This window comes from Galeopterus variegatus, unplaced genomic scaffold (assembly GCF_000696425.1).
Source record: "Galeopterus variegatus unplaced genomic scaffold, G_variegatus-3.0.2 Scaffold1310, whole genome shotgun sequence".
NCBI lineage: Eukaryota > Metazoa > Chordata > Mammalia > Dermoptera > Cynocephalidae > Galeopterus > Galeopterus variegatus.
The window spans coordinates 489,762-510,655 of NW_007727421.1; the positions used below are offsets into that span (position 1 = coordinate 489,762).

The following is a 20,894-nucleotide window of genomic DNA, read 5'->3' on the forward strand; positions in this document are numbered from 1 at the left end:
CCACCTCACCTGTTCCCCACCTCACCTGTGCCCCCACCTCACCTGTTCCCCACCTCCACCTGTGCCCCCACCTCACCTGTGCCCCACCTCACCTGTGCCACACCTCACCTGTTCCCCACCTCACCTGTTCCTCACCTCACCTGTTCCCCACCTCACCTGTTTCTCACCTCTCCTGTTTCTCACCTCACCTGTTCCCCACCTCACCTGTTCCTCACCTCACCTGTGCCCCCACCTCACCTGTTCCTCACCTCACCTGTGCCACCTCTCCTGTGCCCCCACCTCACCTGTTCCCTCCTTCCTTACCTGTGCCTCTACCTCATCTGTGCCCCCATCTCACCTCTCATCCCCCACCTCACCTCTACCTTTCTACTCACCTGTGGCCAGTTTCTCATTTCCAGCTCCCATGTCTGCCCTCTAGGTGCCCCAGATAGGTGCCCCATGAATCTGCCCAGGTGTCACCACATGGTACCATGTGGATGTTAAAGGAGTAGGGGTCCTGAGGGACTGGACCCCCTCATCATTGGCCCCTAAATCCCCCCACTTTCTCTCAGAGTCCCTCAGGGCTCTGGTGCAAACAGTCCCCCATCCCCATAACCTTCATAAGGTGCCCCCCACAGTGCCTGGCACCCCCCCCCCTCAGCCTGGCCGTCTTCATCTTCGACGTGGCCCGGCTGCCTGCCCCCCACAGGCAGGAGCACAGTGCAGAACTGCTCTCCAGCCAGATGGGTGGCCCCTGAAGCTCGGAGCGGTCCCACCCCAACAGCAGCCGGCTGCCTTGTGTGAGGGGCCGGCCAGGCAGAACACGTGAGGCTGTGCCCGCCTGCTGGCAGCCAGCATTTATTTATGCAGGTAAGCACTGGACTCCCCACAAAGGGGACAGCCACAGATCGCACACACTGCCACACGTGGCTGGGCTGGGTCTCCTGGTACAGTTTTTGAGTGTGGTTTCTCAAGAGCCATGGTCCAGCCTGGATGGGGGTGGGTGGCTCAGCGGGAGTGGTGGGCGTGGGGGGCAGAGCCTCAGGAGAGGGCAGAGAAGGGAGGTGGATCCAGGGGAAGCAAGTCACGGGTCAGCTCTCATGGTATAGACAGGATGGGCAAAGCCCAGGGCGGACTGCACAAGGCTCTGCCTGACCCTGGGCACTGCAGACGTCCATCAACTGGGCAGGATTTGGCTGCTCCCAGGCAGTGTCCCAGTCACCTTCTCTTGCCTTTTGGAGCTGGTGCCCCTGCACAGCCCACTGGGATGATGTTTACTTTGGCAGCTGGCCCTTGCTCCCCTGTTCCCACCCCCACTGCTGGGCTCTTGGCCAAGACTTGCTGAATGACCCTGGGCAGGTAGCTGCCCCTTTCTGGGCCTTAGTTTCCTGCTCTCTGAAGTGGAGGGATCTTCCAGGGCCACGTGTCCCAAGCCATCGGCCCACCCTCAGCAGTCCCCAACGTGCTTCTTGTGGCCTCTGTCACCGTATCCCAGGAAAGCAGAACCTTAACCTGGAAGTGCGAAGGGCAGTGAGAGGCTCAGCTCACGGAGCAGCTGGGGCCTGGGGCTGCAGGACCTTGGGCTGTCCTGGGCTGTGTCCTTGTGGGCAGCGGTGCTCAGGGCCTCCAGCATCACCGCTGCAGCTCCGTGGAGGGGCTGCTCAGGTTCCCAGACTGGTGGGCTCGCTGCAGCTTCCACACACGCCCGAGTCCAGCCTCTGCTCAGGGCCCAGCACGCTCACCATGTTGTCGGGGAGAGGGATGGTAGGTGGCTGGCCATCCTGCAGCAGAGGAGCAGGGGGTCAGCGGAGCCCAGTTCCCCGGCCTCGGCTCACCCCAGGGAAGATGGCCCCTCCCAGGTGGCCACTTCCACAGGCCTGGTGGCCATGCCCACTCTGGCCCAGTCAGCAGGAGACAGATGGCCCACCAGCTGTCCTCAAAGGAGGATGTGGGGAAGAGGACACCCTTTCCCCCCTATAGATCCCCCCAGGTCCCATGACCTCCCTTGGACCACCCAGCCTCACGGAGGGAAGGACAAGCCCCTGTGACATGGGCAGGCAGCAACTGGGGCTGAAAGGGGCCAAGTGAGGGGCTATGTGGGTCCCTGAGATGAGTTGGCAGGTTCTGCAGCTCCTGCCTTACCCAGGATGTGCTAATGAATGAGGGGCGAGTGAATAAATGTCATGTGGGGAAGGAGGGACCAGCCCTTTGTGTCCCCCCCGCCCCTCCTTGCACCATGGGTGGCTCTGGGTCCTGGCATCACTAGGTCCTGGCTCCTATGAGTGGGGAGCAGAGGGTGATTCTGGGCCGCTGGGGAAACTGAGGCCCCACGTCAGTCCCAGACAGATGGCTCAGGCCTGAGGCTCTGGGCTGCTGGAGGAGGGTGGACCACCCAGCACAGGCCTAGGGGTGGGACACCCACCTGGTTGTCTCCCTGTGGGTGCAGCACCTGGGGGTCTGAGGTGGGGATGGTGGCCCACACCTTACTGTAGGCCTCACCAGTGCCCAGCAGCTGCAAGGGGCCACACAGCAGGCTGGGCTGGGGGTCAGCAGTGGGCGGCTTCTGGGGACACAGAGGCACAGGTTAGGGGCAATCTCACCCGCACTGATCACTCTCTGTCCTGAGGAGGCTGGGGCAGGGCCAAGGCCTGGAGACAAAGCCAAGGCCTGGACCAGCATCACCAGGTTCCCGGGATCACTGGAGGCCAGGCCCGTGGGGCACAGGGCCCACATGGTGTCAGGCAGGTTTGCAGGCTGGACCCTCTGGGGGCCACGAAACCATGTGCGGGTCAGAAATAACAGAGAAGGTCCAATGGCAAGTGCCTGGTTGGGGGTCAGGGGCGAAGGGACTGCATGAGTTTCAGTTGTACACACACCATGCACCACACACCACACGCACCACACACTACACACCACATGCATGCACACACCCCACGTACAGCGCACCCCCCCCCCACACACGAGGGCACTTCAAAAATTTGTAGGTTCATATTATCTTTTAATTCTATTTTTCCACACACTTTTTGAAGTACCCTCGTACCGTACACTCACACACACAACAGACCTTCCCTCTCTGGGACATGTTTCAGGGCTATTATGGAGATAACTTCCCTGGGACATCTAGATGTGGCTCAGGCACCACCTGCTGGAGCTGGTCCCCGCTCAGACCTGGGGGTCCTCCGAGGCCAAAGCCCACCCCAATTGCCCTGTAGGCACACACCCCTGCAGCCCACAGCCCTTGGCTCCCAGAGCACTCCTCAGTACTTAAAATGCAGGCGTGAGGAACCCGCGCGGGCCGGGCAGGGGCTTTGCCACTGAGATCGCTGTGACTCGGTCCTGATCTTCCGTGCTGCCCTTCTGAGAGGACCGAGACCCAGATCAGGGCTCCAACCACAGCTGAGTCACGACAGCTGGGAGCTTGGAGAACAGACTGAGCCCAGCCCACCCGGACCCCCCACTGAAGCTCCGGGAGGGAAAGCACGTTACAGAGCTCCCGGGAGACCCAGTGTGCGGGTGGCAGCGAGAACCTCAGGCTGTGTCAAGTGGAGAGAAGGGGAAATGCGCTTTCCCTTTTGGATGCCATGTTTTCTCTTTTCCATCTTTCCTGTGAGCCCATGAAATAGTGACTGTTCCCTTGATGAAGGAGGGTCAGAAAGCAGGGCCACCCTCAGAAAGAGCAGGGAGAGGTGGGGAGCAGGTGGCTGGTGCCCCGGCCCCGCCCGCCTCCAGGGCCCTGCCTGCCCTCTGCCCACTGGAAGTGTGCCAGGCCATGGCACAGGGAGCGTCTTCCCTCCAGTGGGTCTCAGGGCCTGGACTTGGGGACAGTTCCAAGCTGCCCCCTCCATCAGGGTGACCCAAAGTGGAACTGACACTTGTTTCCATCTAACTCCTGGGCACAAATAGTTCCCAAGCCCCGGCCCTGACTGGTCCTGAGAAGCCCGTGATGTTCTACATTTAATTGTTGGCTGTTCCCAGTGGCTATCTCTGGTTCCCAGGGCCTGGAACCCCACTGAGACCCACCCCCATCTGTCCTGGTCCCAGGGAAGCTCTGGAGCAGAGGCAGCTGAACCTGTGTGGGCACACGTCCCAGAGGTTCCGCTGTGCCACCCCGAGGGGCACAGGAGCCAGGACCACCCACCTCTGTGCTCTGCTTGGGATCAGCAGGAGCCGCAGGGCTGGGGCTTGCAGGGGACCCTGGCTGCATCAGGAAGCACTCTCTACACATGCGGCTCTGCCTGCTGTTCTCGGCCTTGAACTCGGAGCACTTCCCACAGATGACCTGCAAGACAGAGAGCACCTGTGACCCCACCTCACAGGGACAGAGGGCTGTCCAGGGAGAGGCTGGAAGGAGAGGCGCTGGGGGCTGGGGGGAGGAGAGAAGTAACACAGCGTGTGGAGGGGCAAGGGCTTCTGCTGGGGTGGCAGTGGGGGTGGTGGGAGCCCTTCTGAGGGCAGAGAGGAGGCTGCCCCTGCTGGGTGTTCAGGACCTGCCCTCCTCGCCTGGGGGTTGGGTGACAAGGGGTCTGTGCAGGGAACGAAGAGTGGGAGGAGCCACCACACACAGGAGAAGACTCCACAGCATGGTCATCAGGGAAGCGCAGATCATGACCCGAACAAGAAACCACCCCACACCTCAGGATGGCTCTTATTTAACAGACCCCAGGAAATAACAAGTGTTGGCACAGATGTGGAATGCCAGCTCCTCCAGGAAGCCTTCCCTGACTTCCCCAGGCTGGGAGAGGCTGCCGGCCCCTAGCCAGAGGAGCCCTGAAGGCTGCTGCTGCATGAGTTGGGGGCTAGGCTCAGACATGGCACTTGACCACAGCTGTGTGACTGTGATCATTTACTTATCCGGAGCCTCAATTTCCTCATCTGTAAAACGGGGTGGTGGTGAGGTATTTGTGAATTCATGGGGGAAGAACTGGTGTGGGGGCGGATGGGGCCCTGGCCTCCTGCCCACCTGCTGAGTGTTGCAGACAACCTGGAAGTCTTGCTTTAAACCTTTTGAGATTCTAGTTTGAACCTAATCCTGTGGGCGCTGTTGTTGTGGGACGTGGCGTTAGGACAGCAAGACTCATAGCACAGGCTGCAGGAGCTGCACTGGAAGGAGATTATTCTCTCTCTTTTTTTTTTTTTTTGTCTTTTTTGTGATCGGTAAGGGGATCACAACCCTTGACTTGGTGTCGCCCACACCGCGCTCAGCCAGTGAGCGCACCGGCCATCCCTATATGGGATCTGAACCCGCGGCAGGAGCATCGCTGCGCTCCCAGCGCTGCACTCATCCGAGTGCGCCACGGGCTCAGCCCAGAGATTATTCTCTTTAAGTAGATGAAGTCACCCTCTCTTGGGGTCTCAGTTTTAAGGGGATTTTATACTCAGAATTTCTGTTTTACCGCTTCCTGTATGAGGAAGCAGGAAAGCTGGGCAAACCAAGGCAACGAAAACCAAACCAGTGGGAGGGTGTGGAGAAGAAGTAACATCACTGAGGGCCCAAAGCCTCCTCTGCTGGGTGGTGAGGACCAGGCTGGCCATGAGAACGCTGACTGCAGGGAACATTAGCAGAGCCTGGAGCTTCTGATCCCAAGTACTGACAAAGCCTGGAGCCTGTGCTGAGCAGGGGCTTGGGCATATGTTCTCAGGATGGGTCTTAAATTAAAGCAACAGATTCCACTCAAGTCAAATGACAAAATCAGGGTGAGTTAAACCCCCCAATCTTAGAGAGTGCTAACTGGGCCCCAAACTGGGAGTTCTCTAAGAGGCATAGATTGCCTCACCCATCTGCCTGTCCACCCATCCATCATCCACCCATCCATCTACCCATCCATCCATCCACCCATCCACCCATCCACCCATCCATCCATTCACCCATCCACCCACCCATCTACCCATCCATCCATCCACCCATCCACCCAACCATCTACCCATCCATCCATCCACCCATCCACCCAACCATCTACCCATCCATCCACCCCTCCATCCACCCCTCCATCCACCCATCCATCCACCCATCCACCCATCCATCTACCCATCCATCCACCCCTCCATCCACCCACCCATCTACCCATCCATCCATCCACCCATCCACCCCTCCATCCACCCATCCATCCACCCATCCACCCATCCACCCATCCACCCCTCCATCCACCCATCCATCCATCCATCCACCCATCCACCCATCCACCCATCCACCCATCCACCCATCCACCCATCCACCCATCCACCCATCCACCCATCCACCCATCCACCCATCCACCCATCCACCCATCCACCCATCCACCCATCCACCCATCCACCCATCCACCCATCCACCCATCCACCCATCCACCCATCCACCCATCCACCCATCCACCCATACCACCCATCCATTCATTCACCCAACCACCCATCCATTCATTCACCCATCCACTCATCCATTCATTCACCCATCCACTCATCCATTCATTCACCTATCCACCCATCCATCCATCCATCCATCAATCGTCCATTCCAAGGACTCACCCATCTATTCCTCTCTCCTCTCCCCAGCCCCCCAACAGTATGGTAAGGCTTTATGAAAGGGAGAGACAAGGAACGAGCCCAGGCACAAGCTACTGGTGCCCTTTGGAAAGACAGCTCCAAGGCAGCTCTATGCTGAGATCCACTTGCTGACATAGATTCAGTTTTAATACTGTAACCTAGAAATACCTGAATCATCAGTCTTCTTCAGGGACACTTTTATGTTCAGTATTAAGCAATGACTCAGCAGACCATTGTCAGGAGAAGAGGCTTTGGGGAGAGGGAGGAGGAATGATGGCATGCACTGGAGGAACTAGTCCGAGGTGGCACCTCGGCACACGGGCCGCCAGGCCTCTGGCACCAATGGAGAGCCAGGGCCAGCAGGTGGAGCTCCCACCACAGCCACACCCTTCAACTTCCCCATCTCTTTTGCATCTCTCATGGCACGAGGTCACTATCATCCGCTGGTTCTCAAAGACACCAGTGAGGGGCTCTGTGGCTCTGAATCTAGCACTCTTTCAACTGCAAGGGGTGCTCGGTGCACACCAGAGCTGACGAGAAGAATGTGATTAGCTTCTACCTCCGATGGGACCATTTCCTGCTCCAGGGCACCTGCACTGTGAGATGGGATCTGGAAGCACCTTGCAGGGTGGGTGTGGGTTTCTCAGAGAGGCCACCATGGTCGTGTGCATGGACGGGTCCTCAAGTGATGCTGCAGGTGAGAACCCAGCTGGCACACTCTGCCACCTGCCGCCTGACCCGTCTGAGCTGTGGCCCTCCCTCTTGCCTGGGACTCACCGACCCACACAGCTTGCAGTGGTGTCTCCTCTTGGTGATGGAGTTGAAGGTCTCACCACAGCTCTTACAGCTTTGCTTCTCCTTGTCACGTCTGGTCTTAGAGGATAGTTTTCTGGAGTCAAGCTACAGGAGGCAAGTAGCTGCTGTCAGCTTCCCAGCTGTGCATCGCCCTTTTCCGTGGAGGGGGGTGGCATGGAGGGGCCACTCCAGTGATGATAGGAGCAATGCATGCCCAGAGCAAACAGCAAACCATGCAGAAAGGAATGTATTAAGAGCCGAGTCACCTGCCCCCTTCCCTATTCCACACCCAGAGGCTGCCCCAGCACATCACTTCCAGTAAGATTTTAAGTGGATTGAGACTTTGATGTTTGGAGCAATTTGGCCAATGACTTTATCTGGTGCATCTAAGAAAGTAGTGATGGGAGCCAAAGCAAGAGGAAAATGGGCTTACTGGGGTGGGCACAGTCTGCAGAGAGACCGCCCAGTATTGGGGACTGGGGTGTCCATGCCCACAGCCCAAGTCCTGCAGGCTGCAAGCTCCTGAGTGCCATCCTTCACACCGAAGATTGCTGAGGCTGGGCTCAGGGATTCACTGCTCTGGCTCCTGCAGTGCTGCCTGAACTGCCCACAGGGGAGGGTGGTGTGGAGGGCAGGAGCAGATGCAGCCTGGGGCCACTCAGCCAAGCCTCGGTTTCCCTGTCTCATTGTGAGCAGTGCACAGTAGGGGACAGACCTCAGATTCCTGTCCTGCTCCTCATCACTTCTCCTCTCTGAGCCTCAACTTCTTCATCTGTGAAATGGGGTAAATGATGCTTCCCTGGGCCCTGAGCCTCATTACAACACACGAAGTCCTGACTGGTTTTGGCAAGTTGCTGACTACAGTTTTCTCACTACTATGGCCTGCAACAACCCCCCCCCGGAAGTGCCCCATCAGGTGACGCAACAGCTTCCTGTGCTTTTGAAACTCCCCCACCCCCAGTTTCCTGTCTGGGGAGGAGGCCAGGCCTCCCAGCCAGCAGCCACCCTCAAGGGTCCCTGGAGCTGACACAGAAAACACAGTTGTGAAGATTTTAAGAAACGCCAAAGATGTTTATCAAATTCCCCAGGATGTCAGAGCTGGAGCAGCCACTGGGAATGTTTATCTCAACCTTTCCAGTGCACGGATGGGGAAACTAAGGCCCAGAGACATCACTTTTCTGTTTAAAAGGAAAACACCTAATATAAGCTTACTATTAGTATTTCTGAACAAAATAAAATGAAGTCTTGGATTTGTTTTAAAGTATTACAGAATGGGCCGGCCCGGTGGCTCACTGGAGAGTGCGCCGCTTGGGAGCGTGGTGGCGCTCCCGCCAAGGGTTCGGATCCCATGTGGAGACCGGTTCCTGCTCACTGGCTGAGCGCGGTGTGGGCGCAACACCGAGGGTTGTGATCCCGTTGCCAGTCAGTAAAAAAAGACAAAAAGGAAAAAAAAGAAAAAAAGAAAAATTACAGAAAAATAAGTGTGTGTGTAGTGGGACGGGTTGCAGAGAAAATAAAAGAGCACAAAGTTGAAGCTACTTGAGGCTGGGAGGGAAGGGGCTCGCTGCACTGGTCACCCCTACTTGTGTGGGTCCAAAACTGCCAACATAAAAAGTGGAACAAAGGGCCGGCCCGGTGGCGCACTCGGTTGAGTGCGGTGCTTGGGAGTGTGGCGGCGCTCCCGCCGAGGGTTCGGATCCCATATAGCGACCGGTCCGCTCACTGGTTGAGCGCGGTGCGGGCGTGACACCGAGGGTTGCGATCCTGTTACCAGTCACGAGAAAAGACAAAAAGGGGAAAAAAAAAAAAAAGTGGAACAAAATAAGCTAAAAATATGTTTAACGTAAACATTGCAGGTTTGGGAGAGGGAGGTGAGCTGGCTGAGGCTGAGGAAGCCAGGAAGGGCTGGCTCAGCGTCTTGAGCATTGGAGGCTGGGATGGGCTACACTGTGACCCCAAATTCCTACGTTGAAGCCCTAACCCCCAGGACCTCAGCATGTGGCTGTGTTTGGAGGCAGGACCTTTAAAGAAGTGATTAAGGTAAAATGAGGTCATATGGGTGGGCCCTGACCCAATACAACTCTTGTCCTTATAAAAAGAGGAGATGAGGTCACAGACTCGCAGAGTGATGACCATGTGAGGACTCGGGCAGGAGACAGCCGTCTACAAGGCAGGCAGAGAGGCCTCAGAGCAATCCAGCCCCACCCACATCTTGATCTTGGACTTCCAGCTTCTGTTACTGGGAGAAAGTAAATGCCTGCTGTCTCAGCAGCCCCGTTTGGAGTACAGTATTCCCCACTTATCCACGGCTTCCCTTTCTGCTGTTTCAGTTACATGCAGTCAACTCTGGTCTGAAAATATTAAATGGAAAATTCCAGAAGTAAACAATTTATAACTTTTAAATTGCACCTGAGCAGTGTGATAATATCCTGCACCATTCCCCTCCGTCCCACCCGGGACGTGAATCCTTCCTTTGTCCAGTGTTTCCACGCTGCGTATGCCACCTGCCTGTTAGCCACTTGGCAGCAATCTCCACTATCAGACCGACTGTCTGGTATGGCAGTGCTCGTGTTTGAGTAACCCTTATTGTACTTCATAATGCCCCAAAGCAAAGAGTAGTGTTGCTGGCCTGCTGTGATCATGGTTCTATTTTATTATTAGTTACTGTTGTTAATCTCTTACTGTGCCTAATTCATAAATTAAACTCTGTCATAGGAATGTATGTATAGGAAAAAACATAATGTATGTAGGGAGTGGTTGGCGGCAGGGTGGCCTGTCTTGTGCCTTGTCCCAAGGGCAGAACCACTAACTCTCAGGGACTCCTGCCATGGCGCTCATGACAGCACTGCTTGTGGCTGAGAATGCAGGAGGCTGCGGGGCGGGGGTGAGCTGTCAGGGCATCCCCGTGGAGAAAGGACAGGCAGGGGGCTGGAGGAGCCAAGGCCGACCCATGCAGGGTGGAGCAAAGGCTGCAATCGGACCTGTGTCAGTCCGAGGACCAGTGGGAATCCAGTTGCAGCCAACGAGACAGAGGGTCTGCAGCGGGGAGGGGGCTCAGGGCTGGGGTCAGCACCAAGGGTCCCACAGGCTTCCTTTGTCAGGCAAGTCTTCCCAGGGTCGGCAGAAGCCAGGCTGAACCAAGCCCTCAGAGGGGTGAGTCCCAGTCCTGCACCAGCTCCCACGGTGCTGAGGTTCGGAGCCCAGCATGGCTCACTTTGATGTGGCTCTGCCCCTGACCAGGCCCGTTCCCCCAGCACTGAGGTCCAGCTGGATTTGTAGACAGCAGGTGACCAGGTGGCTGAGGGCACAGAGCCTACCTCTGTGGCTAGGGACAGGCCTCCCTTTTTGCATGAGGTTGTCAGGCAGGTTGACCTGAAGTTGGCTCAGGTTTTGTGTGTGGATGTTGGGATATGGGAAAGGCCAGGTCCAAGTCTTTCCAGGAAGATGGAGGATGCAGCTTCCACGATAACCGGCAGAGCGACTCCACCCCAAAGTGCCCAAAATGTGCCAACATTGACCGAGAAAGTGGTCTCCACCGAGGGCCACGGGGCTGTTCCCTCAGCATTTTCTATTCAGCGAATTCATCTGAACGTCAGGGAACTAGGATGACAGCTCAGTAAGACAGAGCTGGACCCTCATCAGTGGCCCTGATGAAACTGCATGTGTCATATCAGATGTGGGAAACCCAGCAGCGGGAGTCCACACGGACACGGGCCAAGGTTTCAGGCACTGCCCGGGCTTGTTCCAACAAGGAGACCAGAACTAGACTTGTGACCCAAGCACCCAGCTGCCATGGACACTGCAGAACCCACGGAGAGCTGAGCCCCGGGGCAGGAGCAGGCAAAGCAAGCGGGCAGACCGGGCGTCCCCCAGCCGAGTGCGGCCATCGCGGCCCAGCGGGCCTGCTGGCCCGGGCGGACCCCTGGACACGGACCAAAGCCCTGAGCCTCAGGGGCTCCCAGTGACCTCCTCGCCCATCTAAGGAGGTGGGTGGCAAACAGGAGCAGCGTCTGTGGGGCCCGCAGGCATCTGCCTCAGCTTCTCCAGTCTCCCAGCCCAGGCAAAGTGCAGCTCCAGAGGTGGCTCTTTTCCAAGCCTCCCTCCAGGACCAACTCCGAGCCTCTGTCTCTCCACAGGTTCAAACAAGGCCTTTCAGGTTCCTTCTGTGTAGAACATTCTCTGATCTGGGCACTGATCCTGTTAGTCTCTACCATGGGTCCCCTGCCCTCACACAGACACCTTGTGGTAACCCCCTCGGGCAGCCCCAGGCTCCTGCTTTTCCTACAAGCAGCCCAGGTCCTTCCTGCCGGGGCCTCCCTGACCACGTGGCCCTCCCACTTCTGCTTCCCTGCGTCCCTGGGGCACTGAGGGTGTGTCCAGTCTCCAGGGCCTGCGGGCTCTCCCCTGGGAGAAATGCACGACAAAGAATGGGTGGCTCTCATGGTGCCTGGAGGGGACAGCGACCACTGACGACTCCACAGGCCCATCCCAGGGCCGAGGGCCAGGTGATGCAGAGTCACCATGCAGTGTCCAGCTTGGCTCTCCATCTGAGCTGCCTGGGTGGGAGGCAGTGCTCCAGCCAGGGCATCATCGTGGAGGTTGTCAGGGACGTGGGGCTGGTTGGGGAGCACCTCACGCACATGGGTGCTTGCTGCAGAGTCCCTGCCACGACCACGCTGGGCAGCTCTCACACCCGTGAGTGCGTGCTGCTTTTCATAACGTCCCTAAATGCTCCAGAAGAGGGCCTGTGCAGTCTGGGATAGGACCAGCCTCACGCGCACGGTTTGGCAGCTCAGAAAGTTGCTGATGGGCTGATTCATGCCCCTGGGTCAGGCCGCAGGGGTTCATTGACTTGGGCAGAGCAGACAGCAGGTGCCAAGGCCCCAGGGCCTCATGGAGAAGGGGAGGCCTGGACATCGTGGGGAGGGTGGGCAGGAAGCAGGGGGACGCCAGACAGGCCGAGAGGCAGGAAGCACTTGGGGAGTTTAGACGGTGATGAGACGGCTCACCCCAGGCCGCCTGTGCCATGTCCACACTTCCTGACTCAGTTTTAACAAAATTTACCCTAAGGGCAGAGGGAGGCCAGGCAGCAGCACCCCTGGATAAGGGGCTCTCTTCTTGCCCATTTGGTATTTATTTTGAAGTCCCTCCTGTCCCCACTGCACTCCCTCCTGCTCCTGAAACACTTAAGCTTTCCCTGAAGCCTCACGAGTTTCCTGGAGGTTTCCCAACACCTGGTCAGGCCAGGGACACGGCTGGTGGGACCTGGTCAAGCTTAGGTCAGAGGGGAGGGGGTGGCAGCCACCATCAGGCCCACTGAATAGACCTGCTGCTGCCGGGCTCAACACTGTCCCACTCAGGTGTGTGGAGGGTGGCGGGAGGAGGGGCTGATGTCTTCCTACTAAAGATGGAGATCACATCAGGGACGCTTCCTCCCTGTGACAGTGAGACAGGTGGAGGTGCAGGGGCAGTCACCTGTCCGCTCAGCCCCACGCTCCACTCCCATCCAGGGGACAGCCCTCTCCCTATGCCTTCCTTCTCCCCTTGTTCAAGGCCCACTTACCTCGCTGCCCTGAGCCAGTTTCTTCCCCCATAAAATGGGTTTGGCCATAACAAGAATCCCAGAATAGCTGTGATAACCTAACAGGGCAATGTTTGTATGTAGAGAAGTCTAGGGTTGGTGGTTAAGTTCAGGCTGAGTCATCAGCTGTTCTATGCCTCATCTAGCTGGGCACACACGCGCCCAAGGCGGAGCACTGGCACTGGTGTGTGTGCGTGTGTGTGTGCATGCGTGTGTGTGCATGTGTGTGTGCATGTGTGTGTGCATGTGTGTGTGTGCATGCGTGTGTGCGCATGTGTGTGTGCATGTGTGTGTGTGCATGCGTGTGTGTGCATGTGTGTGTAAGACGGATGAGAGACAGAGACAGAGACAGATGGAGAGACAGACAGAAACAGAGACAGAACTCGAGGGAAGGGAGGCAGGCTTGCAGGAGAGAGTGTGGGGCCCTGCCCCCAAGGCGGTGCTCTGGAGACCCAGTGGGAGAAGCAGACCCCATGTCTGGGTGGGGCTTGGGGCAGACGACCCAGGTGAGCGCCACCTACTTCCTCCTGAGTCTGGAGAGCACGGGACTAAGAGAAGTGCCTGGGAGATGTGCTTGAGAAAGTAGCCGCACCAGGGTGGTCCAGGGCTACATGTCACTGTCAGTGTTAGGCCTGATGGCTAATGACAGTGGCTCTGGGTACCGACGCTCACTATGCAACAGGTTCACACGTGCTGCATCTTATATAGGCTCCCGCATTAAACAGAGGAGAAGGGCCTCATCCAAGGTTTCACAGCAAATCCCAGGTGGGCACGTGGACACAGCCTACCTGCCCCAAGCTGTGCCTTCCTGGGCTGCGCTGTCTTAAGTTGGACGAGAATGTGGTTGAAGAGAGGGGAGGAAGCCCAGGCCTCCCTGACTGCGGCTCCAGGTGAGGTCTCAGGGTGAGGGTCTCTGCATTACTGAGCCTCCCAAGGACCTGCCCCACACTGATACATGCTTTGACAAGGCCTAATTTACACACAGGAGGACCACAACCATTCACCTGGAGCTCAGAGAAGCCTTACCCAACGTGCAAAGCCGTGTGGCCACCGCCCACCCCAGACTGCAGACTTCCCCACACCCACAGGCTCCCGCGTGCTTCTGTTGAGAGCCACCAGCAGTGACCACAGCCAGGACCCGTCACCAGGCCCTGGCCTCAGACACACCCCGGGCATGAGTCGCATGGTGGGAGGGCAGGCTGACTCCCTGACCCCTGCCCTCCACCTCCAGCCCCTCCAGCCGCAGGTGTGGGTCACTCACCCCTGTGGCACTCCTGCCGCCATCAGCTGCCCCTGTGGACTCCATGGAGCTTGCACTCACCACCTGGAAGGGGCACAGAGCCTGAGTGAGAGGAGGGTCCCCGGGCGATTGGCACATCCAATGCAGCAGGGGACATTTCACAAAACCCCAGCACCCCGTGTGTTGAGGGAAGATGCGGGAAAGGGAATTAAGGTCTAGTATTTGCTGTGGTCTTGGGGAGGCTGCTCCCCTCGCTGGGCCCATCTGTACGTGAAGCGTCTCGTGAGATGAGCACTGCCCAGTGGTGGGCGGCTGGTAGTGACGCCTCCCGTGGCGCCCCTGCTGGGGAGGCTCTGAGACACTCCAAGTCGCACAGTGACGATTCTCTCCTCATCCATCAGGGATCTTTGTGACAGTCTCTGCTGCCCCAACTTTCTAAATGGAGGGCAGCGGCCAGCTTAGCCTCTGGCCAGAATGGGCTCGGTCAACTTAACAACAGCCGTGCTCAGCGTCTTCCTTGCTGGAGCAAGGGCCCAGCACGGGGACCAGGGCATGGTCTTTCCTGGGCATCTCTCCTGGGTGTGTCCTCGCTGCGGCCCCAGCGCTGCCCCCAGCACTGCCCGGGACCAGCCCCTCCAGGGCTTCCCTCGCAGCAGGCAGAGACTGGCTTTTCTTCTGATCCTCTCTCCTGAATCCATGGAAGCCAAAACGGGAGGAATGACTGGGCTGGGCCCCCAGCACTATAGCCCTGACTCCCCTGCTGGCTCCTTGGTGGGGACCCAGCTGCCATGCCTCTTGCATGACCCCGGTCTCCACGTGGAATCCCCACGGGACCCGCAGGGTGGCTCTGCTCAGGGATGGAGAAGGCGCTGCCCCCACTGCTCCCCATAAGGGGCTCTGAACCGATGTCTCCTGGGTCACAGGGGCACTGGGGAGGAAATACAGTCACAAAAAGGTGCCCACAGTTACTGGATGCCCTGAGCCCACCAGAGTGGCCCGTGGCCTGGGCACGTCACCGAGCTTCTCTGAAACTCAGTTTCCACAGGAGACGCCTCCGTGCGCAGGGCTGCCCCGCTGACGGCTGGCACAGGAGCGCTTGCTCCACGCCCGTGTCCTGCCTCCCTGCCTGCCCGGGCACTGACAGCACAGCCCTGGGGCCCAGCAGGCTGCACCAGTGCTAAGTGAAGGGTGGGTAGGTGAATGCGTGTCACCGTCCACCCGCTGCCCTGGTCCCTGGCCCCAGCATGAGGAAAGTGCTGGGGGGCTGAGCTTCCCACCCAGATACCTGCCCCTCTGCCCCTTGCAGGCAGCCACAACCCCTCAAGGTCCCTCCACAACCAACGTGGACTGTGACTCACAGGCGGGTCTGGGGGGAGGCCGGGGTCCTCGTCCTGGCTGAAGGTCCCGCTGAAGGCCTTGAAGGTCTCACTGTTCTGCTTGTGCTTCTCGATGGTGGCCTGGATGACCTGAACACAGCACGGCAGAAGGGCCCGTCAGGGAGCGTGGCAGGACACAAGCCTGTGAGGGGGACGTGCCTGCCTCTGTCCTCAGGATGGGGCCCTGGAGTTCGTGGAACACTGCCTGGTCGTCTCATTTCCTCCTGACGTCTAGACGGAGATCTGCCCCAGGGAGAGGACACCTAGCCTGTGGCCCCTGCAGGCCTGTTTATGTTTATGTATTTATGGGGGTGGGGGACTCAAGCGAAGGATTGAAAGGTTTGTGGCATGTGAAGGTGGGTGTGAAGCACAGCACGGTCACTGCCTGATGGCAGGGCAGGACGCAGGGCAAGAGTGCAGGGTGGTCACGGGTCACCCTCTCTCTCTGCTCCAACACAAATGGCCATACTGCTCCATAACTTGGTCATCTGATTACTTTAAAACTTTAGAAACTTCACCTGAATCCATTCTTTCTTCTCTTCTTCTGTCCTATAAAAACAAAAAGTATTTTATTCATCCAGTCTTGGATGCTGACTCTAAACCACCAGCTGCTCTCAGCTCTGGAGGAAAACCGGCCCCCAAACACTCGTGGCCAGGTGGGGCCCTGTGTGATCAGATGTAGCCAGGCACGGTCAGGCATGGCCTGCTGGGGCCAGGTGTGCCGCGCACAACCCTCTGCAGTAAATATAAGGCAACGTCCCCCTGGGCCATAACGGGTCGCTACAAAGCTCTCACATTGTTGGTGGGATGTGGAAGAACGGACCTTCCACACACTGCCAGTCAGAGCACAGGCCTGGCATCACGTCACAGGGTAGTGTGACAACACCCGCCAGACTATAAAAGACATACTACCCTTCGACCAGCACTTCTACGTCAGGAATCTACCTGACGTATGTAACAACACACAGGCACAAACAACTACATGGGTCTGAGCACACTGCTTGCAGGGCCATTTGCAACAGCAAGAGTCAGTGGGAGCTGGTTAATGATCACGATGGGGAATGACGCTGCTGTAGGAAATGATGCACAGATGTGCGGTGGTTCCTGATAGATTCTGTGAGAAAAACAAGATGCTCAACAGGCTGTATGTACAGTAAACAGCCGCCTGCAATTAAAAAGTAGACATCTACCTATGTGCATAGAAAATCCTGGAAGGACACTTAAGACATGGTTAAGAATGTCTGCTCAGCCCAGGGCACAGGAGGTGGGCAGAAGCTTAATTTCCACTGACTTCCCCTTGATACAGTTAAACTTTAAACCATGAGTAAATGAGTACATAAAAACATATCACGAGGTTATCCAGTTTAGAAAAAGAAGCCATCTGCTAAAATGCTAGGTCAAAGACATTCGCATGGTGCAGATGCTATAGACAGCCTGTGCCATACCGAGTCTGCAGCTCCAGGGATCTTTTTCTCCCTGTGATGATGAACGTGTGTCCTGGGTTTGGCTTGACAATATCCTGCACCTGAAGGGATAAGGACCAAGAACAAAACATAAACAAAAACAAGCCAGTCATTTTAGCGGGTCCTAAACTCCAGCCTCATGTTTTCTTTTTTTTCCTTTTTTTGTCTTTTTTTTTTTATCATGACCAGTAATGGGATCGCAACCCTCGGTGTCGCGCCCGCACCGGGACTGGCAATGGGATCGCAACCCTCGGTGTCGCACCCGCACTGCGCTCAACCAGTGAGCGGACCGGTCTCTATATGGGATCCGAACCCTCGGCGGGAGCGCCGCCACACTCCCAAGCGCCACACTCTACCAAGTGCGCCACCAGGCCGACCCTAGCCTCATGTTTTCTGACTTGGAAGCATTTTCCTGAGGAGGAGGAGAGGTGGCCCAGCAGCCCTTGGGTCTATAGGAAGGGGAGCATTGAGGCTCAGGGACACGGTGGCTGGGGGCCAGCACTGCATGAGCCGGTCCATGGGGGACAGTGGGCCACTCATCCTGCCCAGACAGTGCTGGAACCTCTCATCCTCTGTGCTGGGAACTCTGCTGGCCAAACCCACTGGCCCATCAGACCCCCCCCCCCCGAAGTCACTCCCAGCCAGCCCCATGGAGCCAACCTATCCCCACGACCGCACTACGTCCCCGCAGCCACCGTGTCCCCTTTGGAGGGATGAGGATCTTATGAGAGGGACAAGGAGGGCCTCAGCCACCCTGTAGACGTCTGAGCTCCCCAGGGCAGGTGCATCCTGAGTTTAGACACTTAAATAGAAAAACGTGAGCCCAGAATCAATGAAATAGGGTCCTTTCTTCATAGAACTGCAGTGTCACATTACGTCCTCTTCCATCAGGACAAGAGCAGAGAACACGCTGGCAGGTCTGGTGGCTCCCGGTGGTCCTTGGGCCGACCCCTGTCAGAACCACGAAACGGGCCGGCCAGCGGCTTGAGGGAAATACAAACCCTGGACCCTGCCTGGAACTTCCAGATTTTCCCACCCCACACGTTGAGAACTTCTGCATTAACACATCAAATTATTAAAATATGGCTGATTTCTGATAGAAAAACACTAAAAAATGGTTTCTAATAACAATGGAAAAAAGTATTTTTTCTTTAGTCATTACTTTTTTTTTTTTTTTTTGTCTTTTGTCTTTTTCCGTGTCCAGAAACGGATCGCAACCCTCAGTGTTGCCCCCGTACCGGACCGGGGACCGGCAACGGGACCGCAACCCTCGGCGTTGCTCCCGCGCCTCGCTCAGCCAGTGAGCGGGAACCGGTCTGTATGTGGGATCCGAACCCTCGGGCGGGAGCGCCGCCGCGCTTCCCAAGCAGCGCACTTATCCAGTGCGCCACCGGGCCGGCCCCATTTAGTCATTACTTTTAATGGTATTTCTTAACCTGAGTTCAGAGAATTTCAAAGTAAGAAGGGGTTTTTGGTGTCATATAAGCAAAACTTTACTTGTTGAAATGATTAAATACTTAGATTGAACCAGTACTTTTGGAGCACCTGTTAACGCAAAGCCTTCTCCACAGGGGACAGTGATCCTTTCAGCCCCCCGTGCCCCAGCCCCACCACCATGAGACATGGGACAGGTCACAGAACAGGCTCACAGAACAGGGGGACGGTAAAGACAGAGGTCGTTCTGGACGGCACCACATTGGCGTCTGCAAAACCTCTTCCTAGTTTCGAGATGGTGCGAGAGAGGAGAGAGCTCTGGACATGGGGTCCAGGCAGGGTCTGTACATGGGGCCCTGAGTCCCAGCCTCACAGGTGACAGAGGTCAGCCGAGATCCTGGCTCCCTTCACCTCCCCCACCCCCGCAACCCCAAAGCTGCACACTTTAGTTCCCAACAGCCTACTCTCTCGGCCCCATCCTTCAAGCACGAGGCGGCAGTGTCCTGGCAGGTGGGCCGAGCAGAGAGAGGGAGATCCTGCCCACGTGGCCCAGGAGACCAGGGCCGAGACGATGTTCCAGCAATGCCTTAATCGCTGGTAGTGGGCAGCTCGGAGAGGCGGGCGGGGGCGGTAGGCTGCACAGTGGTGAGCCGGAGGTGGCCGGAGCCCTGGTGTCCCCACCCCTGCTTGATGCCCCACCCGGGGGGCATGTTTGGGAGGGAGGGGCTCACTGACCTGGAGGCCTGAGATGTCCATCTTCTCCCGGACACTGAACTTCTGGCCCTTGAGCCGCAGCTTGGGCACGCAGTACAGGACCATGCTGTTGAACTGTGAGGGGGACAGGCCCATCAGGGACGGGAGCTGCCTGGCAGGTCACCCACAGAGGCCCTGCTGCGCTCCTCACACGGGACCCTTTTAAGTTTTCCTTTAATGTCATATAAAGTGAAAACTATATTTAAAAAGATGTGGGTGGCAATTTTGATGTGGTAAGAACCGTGAGTGCGGAGGCCACACAGCTAGCTATATGTTTGTCCAATTTCTATTTTTTAATTTCTCAACCATGAACACGGGCTAATTGTGTGATAAAAAACAAAACTTTCGAATGAGCTGCTGGCACATGCAGCAGCTGGGATGAAGCTCTCAAGCGCACATGTCGAGCGAGAGAAGCCAGACTCATCTCATGGCGCTGATGTGGCCTTCTGGAAAAGGCAAAATTATAGAAACAGGACATAGCAATGGCACCAGGGACAGGAGCTGTCGGGGAGGGCGGTGCTAAACCACGAAGGGTCAGGACAAGGGAGCCTGGGTGGGGCTGAACGAACTGTTCTGTAATTTGATTGTGCTTGCGACGACCGCATTTGTCAAAACTCAGAACTGTCTAGCAAAAGTGGGTCTTACTCAATGCAAATTTTTAAAACGTTGGAAAAAAACTTTCAATGAAATAACTTCTTATTTGAGAAGAGCAGAAGCTAGAGGAAAATGAAAGAGGGGAGAAAGAGCGCGTTTATTCCTACTGCCCCGTGGCACCCGGCGTGGATTCTCATTGTGCCCCTTCTTGTGTTTTTTCCCTCCCTGTAGGCCAGGGTTTGATTCTGGGAAAGTCGAAATCATGAAAGCTGCTACCGTTCTCTAAACTCTCTGGTGGTTGCAAGTTGGAGGCTGCTCAGTTCCGGAGGAGGCAGGTTAAGGAGCACAGGGACATGGGCTGGGAGGGATGAAAACGTGAGATGTTTGCAGCAAACGGGGCAGAGCCACAAACAAAGCTTTGGTGTCTGGATGAGGAGGAACTAGGCTCTGTGTATCTTTGCGGGGGCTGGGGGGCGTCCTGGGGGTCTCAGAGGGCTGCAGCAGTCACAGTAGGAGAGGCCACAGAAGAGCCATGTTCTTGGGCAGCCAGAGCCCTGCCTCAGTGCCAGGGCTCAAGGGCAGAGGTGAGGGAGGCTCTGCGGCAGGGCTGGGCTCACCAGAAAGAGGTGGCGGTCCTGGGCCGTGCCGTTCTTGGCTGACAGCTTCTGGATGTGGCCTTCCTTGATCAGCTCATTGGCCGGGTTGACAATGTCCTCCTCCCCGCCCAGTTGCTCGTTTACCTCTAAGAGCTTGTGCATTTTCTCCTGCAAGAGACGTGGTTCAGGCAGAAATGCAAGGTAACGGGAATCAGAGGCCTGAGGGACCTGCTGGAGACACAGGGGCGTGACCCAGACAGCAAGCTTACTGACAACAGGGTGGGAGGGAAAATACGGGTGACATTCAAGTTGGGTACTGAAGGATGAGTAAAGTTCACCATGCGGAGAATAATAATCACAAATGACAACGATGGCTGACTCCATCGCTATGTGCCAGGTGACGTTCTACACACGATACGCGTTTTAACCCATTTAATTCCAACACAGACCCTGTGGGGTGGCTGCCATAATCATCCCCAATTTACAGACAAGGAAACTGACACATGGATGGGTCAGCTGAGTGGATGACCCAGACTCAGCTAATCCATGCATCTCCTTCGCCTGGCT

The 20,894-nt window shown here is 56.9% G+C and overlaps 1 protein-coding gene across 1 annotated transcript in view; it reads right to left on the bottom strand.

The window, feature by feature from the left end:
* Nucleotides 1-1,486: 1,486 nt before the first annotated feature.
* The window catches only part of FGD3 (FYVE, RhoGEF and PH domain containing 3), a 41,834-nt gene continuing 22,426 nt past the window's right edge, over nucleotides 1,487-20,894 (bottom strand). The window contains 13 exon segments of the mRNA XM_008576205.1: nucleotides 1,487-1,614; nucleotides 1,617-1,682; nucleotides 1,685-1,760; nucleotides 2,402-2,542; nucleotides 4,118-4,129; nucleotides 4,166-4,258; nucleotides 7,273-7,395; nucleotides 14,133-14,195; nucleotides 15,470-15,577; nucleotides 16,006-16,036; nucleotides 16,933-17,012; nucleotides 19,120-19,212; nucleotides 20,349-20,495. Of these exon segments, the coding sequence (XP_008574427.1) occupies nucleotides 1,487-1,614; nucleotides 1,617-1,682; nucleotides 1,685-1,760; nucleotides 2,402-2,542; nucleotides 4,118-4,129; nucleotides 4,166-4,258; nucleotides 7,273-7,395; nucleotides 14,133-14,195; nucleotides 15,470-15,577; nucleotides 16,006-16,036; nucleotides 16,933-17,012; nucleotides 19,120-19,212; nucleotides 20,349-20,495 (1,161 nt within the window).